General features: G+C 55.3%; 1 protein-coding gene across 2 annotated transcripts; it reads right to left on the bottom strand.

Annotated features, from left to right (window-relative positions):
* Positions 1–2,523: 2,523 nt before the first annotated feature.
* On the bottom strand, positions 2,524–6,995 carry LOC111143111 (cytochrome b561 domain-containing protein 1). Of its 2 annotated transcripts, XM_022496594.1 has the most exons (3): positions 6,820–6,995; positions 6,228–6,265; positions 2,524–5,618 (listed from the first exon to the last, which is right to left on the bottom strand). In XM_022496594.1, exons 1-3 carry the CDS (start codon positions 6,965–6,967, stop codon positions 5,115–5,117), a joined length of 690 nt encoding a protein of 229 aa, XP_022352302.1. In that variant the 5' UTR covers positions 6,968–6,995; the 3' UTR covers positions 2,524–5,114. The 2 variants fall into 2 exon arrangements, with proteins under 2 accessions (XP_022352302.1, XP_022352303.1); XM_022496595.1 differs by lacking the exon at positions 6,228–6,265 and having other exon boundaries at positions 6,953–6,967.
* Between the last annotated feature and the right edge of the window lie 382 nt (positions 6,996–7,377).

Here is a 7,377-nt window from a genome sequence, read left to right as displayed (position 1 = left end):
GGCGGGGTCCAGCCGGAAAGGCCCAGTTCCATCCTGGGCATCCTTAGAAAGCATGGGGAGATAATTCACAATCTGCTTTAAAGAGAGGGGTGCTGGGGGCCCCTCATGCGTACTCAGTGAGACAGAGCTGGGGCCTCTGGTACCACAGAATGGCCTTTAGTAGCTGTTTAATCTGCTTTTGGTGGAGATTGAAAAAATCATCTGGGAAATTCCTACGATAACGGGTAGATTAAAAACTGGGGCTCTTATTCCCTGCACGTTGGTGACTAGCCAAGCCTTCTGGGTGGATGGGTGGGGGAAGGCTGTCTTACTGGAGGTATTTTGGGTCTGCTTTAAGCTTAGCCCCGTGCTGGGAACTGTCTCCTTCAAACCACCCTCGAGTCTGGGGCCCTGTGGTTCTGCACCATCACCTAGGTCTTCTCTGTGACTGTGCTGGTGAAAGACGTGCCAGGGCTATGCCCACAACACCTGACTAGTGTCTCATTGCCAGATCCCAGGTTAGGAAAAAAAAAAAAAAAGATAAAAACCTGAATACACAATACACAGCCTCTGCACGCCTGTGATTCCTGCCTCCGCGTGCACCCCAGGCAGACTGGGGCAGTTCTCAGACAAATGGAATGGAAAGTATTCTTCCCCTAATTTAACATTTAAATAGAACTGCCTTCCTTGTGTGTGTGTGTGTGTGTGTGTGTGTGTGTGTGTGTGTGTGTGTGTTAATTCCTATAAAGTCCTTTAAGGAGGAGGGGACTGGATCCTCCCCCACAAGCCTATAACAGGGAAAGAGAAGCCTCTGACCAAGGTGCTGCGTGTCACACCTCTGCATCTCCAGTGTCTGGTATGAAGGCCTGAGGCTGGCCTTGCTCAGCCTGGGGCTACAGGGGAAACCAGAGTGAGGGAGGGGGGCAGTGTTGTGTCCATTACTGTTGCTCCTGCCTTCCTGGCTGGACTGCTCCACTCTGCTTTTCCTTCAGAAGCGCAGAATTAGGTAGGAGAGACTGGACAGACGTGGGACCTGCTCTAGGAACTTCAGGCTGGATGAGGGGACAAGTGCACTGACTTCCAAATTTACAATCAGCCCCATGCCCTGAAAACACCAGGCAGGCGGCACTTAGGGCTGGCTTTGCTAGGGTCATAACTTTGGTCACAGAGTGCACGACAGCTGGCCTTGCATCTAGCAGGAGGAAATGTGTGTGTGTTCCCTTTTGATGACCAACAAAACAACCTGAGACTTGGGTCCCCAGGGCCTGGTATCCGTAACCACTGACCGCCTCCCTGAACGAAGCATCAAACCCAGAACCAGGCCGAGTAAGAAAGAGTCAAGGACAAGAACATACTTAGAAACACATCCGTTTCCATTTGTTTAATGCTTTGGACTTTCCAGCCTGTTCACATGCATTCTCTGCTGACCCTCACAACACCCCTGTGAGGTAGGGGGAGCAGTGAGCCACTCACCTGTGGCCACACTGCTGTTAGGAGCCCAGCAAACCCAGTCCTGGCTCCCAGGTCAGTGCTGTGCTTTTCACTGCCTGATCCACAGGCTCTTACGTCAACCAGATACGGGGGCAACAGAGCACTAACCCAAAAGCCTCCCTGTTCCCTAAGCCCCCAGTAATGCTGAGACTGGGGCATCAGGGCCAGCACTGCCATTCTCAGCAGAGCCTACACTGTGATCCCCACGTCTGCCTTCGTCAAGTGAGAAGGCCTTAGTAATTTACTCAGGGGGTGCTCGGGGCCCACTCCCGGAGGAAAGAAGCCTCAAGCCACTGCTAGGAAGTGACCCTCTAACCGCCCCTCTGCTCTCCCCATTCCATTACACTCCAGCCGCCCAGGAGGAGGGGGAAGGTGAGGGCTGGCTGACTCAGCCTGCAAGTGCTTGGAGCTCTGGAGCTGAAAGGCCCCAGCACTGTGCAGCTAATGATTATTATTAACTCTGAGCAGGCCTTGGCACAGCAGCCAGCTGGCTCGGGGAGGATGCCTAGATCTCCCACAGCGAGGTTTGAAAAACAAGACCCAGAGCAGCCATGCACAGGGGTGGAAGGGTGGGGGCAATGAGAAAGAAGGGACAGGCTGGTGTCAGGAACCAGGAGGGGCAGTGTGCCCTGGGGGGCTGTAGGGTGAGGAGGAACAGGCCAGCAAGGGACAGCAGCCCACCTTTGATGCAGCTCAACAGCCAAGGGGAGGCTGGAAGACTTCCCCAGACACAGCGCCTGGCCATCATCCAACACAAACCCCAGCCCCAGGCAGGTGGGGGGTTGGGGAGGGTGTGCTCCAGGGAAGGCATGGTTGGTGGTAGGGGGAGATGGGAGGGGTCTGAACCCAGAACAGTAATCCTGTTACCATTTGGATTTGGTTACAAAAAACATCTACATTTCTAATGTCCTCAAGGTTGAGTTTGAAATATAATCATATTTGGAATCAAGTCTTAGTGAGCCTGATATGCAAATTTGTGCAAATGACATGCGATTTTTTTTTTTTTTTTTAATTTGAGCACCCTGGTTGGTTGGTTGTTTTTTTCTTTTTTTTTTTTTTTTTTTAAGGCAAAACAGGCTGACTACTAGCAGCTTTCCCTAGCCAGGGAACAAGGGCAAAAGGGCAGCCATTTGCTTCCTCCCCCCAAGGCCTCTGCCTCATTGTGGAGGTGCCCAGCTAACATCCCAGATAGGGAGATACAGAGAGGTGGGGAGAACAGAGGGAGGAGGGCTAAGGGAGGAGGAAACGCACACAAGCAGGCGGCATGTGCAGCCAGCAGCCACCCAGCTCCCAGCTGGAGGAAGAGTGCCCTGGCACTGAGGTCTAATGGTTGTCCAGCTGCTGCCCCAGGATGTGAGGGCAGGTGGCGATGGAGGGAGAGATGCAGAAGGAGGAGGGAAGTCCCCCCGACAATCTGGCAGACCAGGAAGAAGGGCTCCTCCTCGTGACCTACTCCCCATACTGCAGTCAGACAGGCTCTGCAGAAGACCACCTGTGCCCTCCTCTCTGCCCTGTGCCACTATCCTCCAGGCCTCCTGGTCAGAGAGGTGACAGCTGGGGCCCCTTCCTCCTTCGGAATATAAATGACTTCCCCCTTCCTCCGAAGGCTGGGAATAGACATCAGCTGGCACAGCCCACGCAAACTACCGGCTGTCAGCCCGCCCGCCCGCCTGCCCAGCAGCCCCCGCACCACCTGGGCGCAGGCGACACCTCAGGCAGGCTCAGGCTTTATGGCGCTGGCTGCCTGGCTCACGGAAGCTGGTGAACCTCACCCCACTCTGTCACCCTGCCTAGACAGAGTGAGACTCCCAGCACTGGCTGTGATGGGGGAGAGGACATGGAGTCCCCGAGCAGTGACCCTCAATAACAATGTCTTCATGCCATGCCGGGCACCATCTCTTCCAAGTTCAGACCACACTGCTGGGTAGTCTAAGAGGGGAGAGAAGGAAAGCTGACAGGAATAATCACCCTCTGAAGGTGCAGAGACCCTCAGTTTAGATGCTCCAAGTCTGGAGAGCTCCCGGGAGACTCCATCTGACCCAGTGAGATCCGCTCAGAGGACTTCTGCCCTTGCAGTCCCCATTCCTAGACTGTTAAAACATGCCAACCTCCTTGCTTCTGAACCACTCAGGGAGGGAGGTCTTCAATCTTAGGAAGAGCCAGGGCATCTAAATTACTGCCATCTAGGAACTCCTGCCCTGCTCCCGGAACTGGGGCTCCAGCCCCTTCATCCAGGCCTCCTGCAGCTCCCACTGAGTGGTCTATCCACCTCAACACCAGCTTTCCTGGCGTGGTTGTCTTCAGTCCTTGCCATGATCTATGGAGGTCCACCCCCGAGCGAGCCAGACCACAGTGAAACCAGTCTGGCACCCAGCTCACCACTGAGGAAAGCCTGGGGAACTACCTTCAGTTTGGAACAAGGAGTGGGTTTCTGCAGGGAAGAGGGCCCAGCCCCCTTTTGCCAACTGGCACCACACTCAGCCCCGTCCTGGGCCAAAGAGCTGGCAAGAGACAGCAACTGAGAAGAGCTTAGTTGAGAAGGGGAACCAGGGAGACTTTGTTTTTCCTAGACCAGAATAGCCCTACCCCACTTCCTCAACTCTTATTTTGTTCTAAAAACTTTGGAATACCTCCACAAAGGTATGTGCTAGGTCATGAACCTGAGCCCTAGGAAGGGCTATGAGAGGTTCAGGACAACTGTGCCACTCAGAACACCTGGCAGGGAAAGGCACTCACCCATGCCCTGCAGCCCTCAAGCCCAGATTCTGAGGTGGGCTGAAGGATGTTCTTAACTAAGCTAAGAAGCCCAGCCAGGAGCCAGAGGCTTGCTGAAGCCAATGCCCTTCCGCTCCTACAAAAGCTTTAAAGTGACTTCAGTGCTTTTAACGGTCTTAGAGTTCAAGAGAGCCTCGTCCAGGACTCTTCTCTCCACAGTGCCTGACCCCCTGTGCCCTAGTCCAGAAGCCCAATCAGCAGATTCCTGGAAGGCCATGGGGGCAGACCTGTCCCTCCAAAGGGATAACGGGATAATGAATTTAGGAATGACATCCTGAGTCTGCTTAGCGGTCCAGACCACGGTCCAGAGAGGGGAGTGTGTTTTTGTGGCATCAACCTGACAGACACTGAATATTGGAGATTGTTTAGAAACACTCACCCATGACACAGATGCGGAAACTGGTCCCGAGATGTGTGACTTGCCTAAGGTTGCCCAACAGACTCTACAAGAACCATAACCCATGGTCTCCCTCCACACTGCTTTCTCGAAGACCCCCCACTCCCGCCAAAACCACTGTTGTCATTCATAAGTTACTGGAACCCAATTCTCCATCAGACACACAGGCAAGAAATGACTGTGAACACCCTCACCACCACCACCCAAAACTTCTGTCGCCAATCAAGAGTGGAGGCTTCAGGATCAAGCCTCCCCCTGCCCTGCCCACCACCTTCCACTGGCACCCAGTATACTTCCCCACTTTGACTCACTGAGTCGTCATCAGAAATAGCACTTTGGGTTTCTGCAGTTGCTGGCCCAGTTAAGAAGTATAAAACCCCTACTACTTCTGAAATGGATCCCCTGAAGGTCATCAAAGGGAACATTTAGGTCCAAGGCAAGTGTCCCACCTACATTCAGAGTTCAGAGGAACTCACATTTCCATTTTCTTCTTTGGCAAGTAGGAGCTGGAGATCTGGTGCATGATCACCAGGGCTGGATAGAGGGGCAGGGCCAGGCACAGGTACCAGGCTGTGCCTTTGATCTGGGCCTGGAACCACACTGAGTACATGCCCAGGAGTACCGTTACTGTAGCCAGCAGATAGACTACCAGTCCACAAGTCAAATGGTAGAGCTTGAGGCGAGCCACTCTTGAGACCCTGGCTGCTCGAGGACAGAGGAGGCAGAACCCACACAGTGCCTGACCACTAGTGGCCAGCAGTGTCAGAGCCCCTACCCAGCTGTGCCAGGACACCAGGTGGGGCAGCTCACTGCGGGTCCTGCTGAAGATGATGAAGCCCAGGCCCAGGGCTGCACAGAGGATGGCCAGGGTCTGCCCTACCCAGTGGAGCCGGATCCGGGCCTTGCGGGAGCAGAAGAAGAACAGGGAGTGTTCAGGCGAGAAGAGTAGGATGGCCTCAGCCATGCAGAGGCAGAACTGTGAACACAGGAGAGGGCCAGTGAGCCTCAGGCCCAGCGTGAAGGCCTAAGGAAAAGGAGGTGCTCTCATACGTCCAAACAAGGACGACAAAGGGTAATGGCTAAAGAACTCCACCCCTGCCCCTGACCTCCTGCCTCACAGGTCAGCATTTCTGGGCACAAGTGGGAATCAACACTTGAGTGGAAGTCTTATCATTCAGGCTGACCGGCATGCCAACCTCCACAGGCAATGACTCCCTATTTCTTAACCAATGTTAAGCAAATCTATAGCAAATGTTAAACTGCCTCCTGAATTTTGCGAGTGGGGGGTGGGAGGTAAGGGAGTTGGGAAGGAGGGGTGATTGCACAACACCATTACTACTTCCTCCTTTCAGACCCTAGGAGAGAAAGACACATCTTCCATACCCTCCCAACACCCCTCAACCACCTGACATTAACTACAGCCCAGCCTTCCATATCTCCCAACCGAGTTGCAGGGGACGATGGAACCCTCGCTCTTTCCCCCACCTCTCTGAGCCTTAGAAAAAGGCTGAGCCTCTGAAAACCTGATGCTTCCCTACGGGGCATTTCCAAACAAATCAGCTGCAGAAAAGAAACTCAAACTCACCGCCAAGGTCATGAATACAGGGTGCCAGGAGAAAAGACCTAAGAATCAAAGAGAACAGACTGACGGCTGGGCACCAGGTCTCTGCCCCTGTGGCTGGCTGGAACCCAAACAATCCGGCTACAGGGGGCAGGTCAGTGCACTATTCCCAGCCCGAATGAGAAACTCCGTGCAAAGCGGAGCAGCCAATCGGGCTTACGGTGAGCAACCAAAGGGGCAAACATACACCAGTCTGGCCTGGCTTCCCCATCCGGCAGTTCGGCAGCTCGGCAGCTCAGCTCGGCAGCTCGCAGCTGTCAGCCCAGTTCTAGGATGGACCTTGGCCTCCTTTACTTCCATCCTCCACGAGGGGCTCCGCTTCTGTTGTACTGGTGAGTTCAACTGAGTGTCTGTCTTCCGACCCCCGCGCCCAAAGCCCCACCCTTCCAGGACCCACCTCCCGGGGCCTGCCCCACCACGCCCTTACTACCTCTCCACAGCTCGCCCCTCCACTGCGGGGGGTCCCCACTCCGGGTCTCGGAGCGCTCCCAGCTACGCTCCTCTAGCATCCCGGCTCCGCCCCCTTCCCTGGCCCCGCCCCGCCTTGCACACTCACTGGTTCCTGGCCGGGACAACACAGTCAGGAAGATGGTGAAACCCAAAGCCACTAGGTGCGCCAAGATCCCACTGCCTGTCCGCAGCCAAAGGGTCAGTCTCGGCTCCCTCCCCGGAGCGGGAACCAGACCTGCCTCCAGGGGCTGCATGGCCGGGCCGGGCCGGCGCACACTCCCAGCGGCTGGAGCGCGTCTTCCGGGTTTGCGATCGCGGAGGCGGCCGCGGCTGCGGGAGAGGCCCCTCCCCCGGCCGCCGCCGACACTACGGCGGCCTCGCCCACAGCGCCCTCTGGGGGCTGGGGGGAAAGCGCGTCCGCCCTGGAGAGCCGTGGGGCGGGGGCAGAAGAGGACCAGACAGCAGGTGGGCAGGCGGGTTTCTTCTGTCAACCTCGTTTGTACCTTTCTGGCCACAAGGGCTTACGTCTCAAGTAGACTGTGGAAATTACACTTATGGCAACTGATTCCACCCGTACCCCAATCACAAACTTCGCACGATGAACCAAGAGTGTGAAACCAGTGCTTTGAACGGTCTTCCAGAAACACTGGATTTCTCAGCTTGC

The sequence above is a fragment of the Enhydra lutris genome, unplaced genomic scaffold (assembly GCF_002288905.1).
Source record: "Enhydra lutris kenyoni isolate GAN:26980312 unplaced genomic scaffold, ASM228890v2 scaffoldscaffold9, whole genome shotgun sequence".
Classification (NCBI taxonomy): Eukaryota; Metazoa; Chordata; class Mammalia; order Carnivora; family Mustelidae; genus Enhydra; species Enhydra lutris.
The sequence above is the reverse complement of the archived record's forward strand: the minus strand, read 5'-3'. Positions and strand labels throughout refer to the sequence as shown.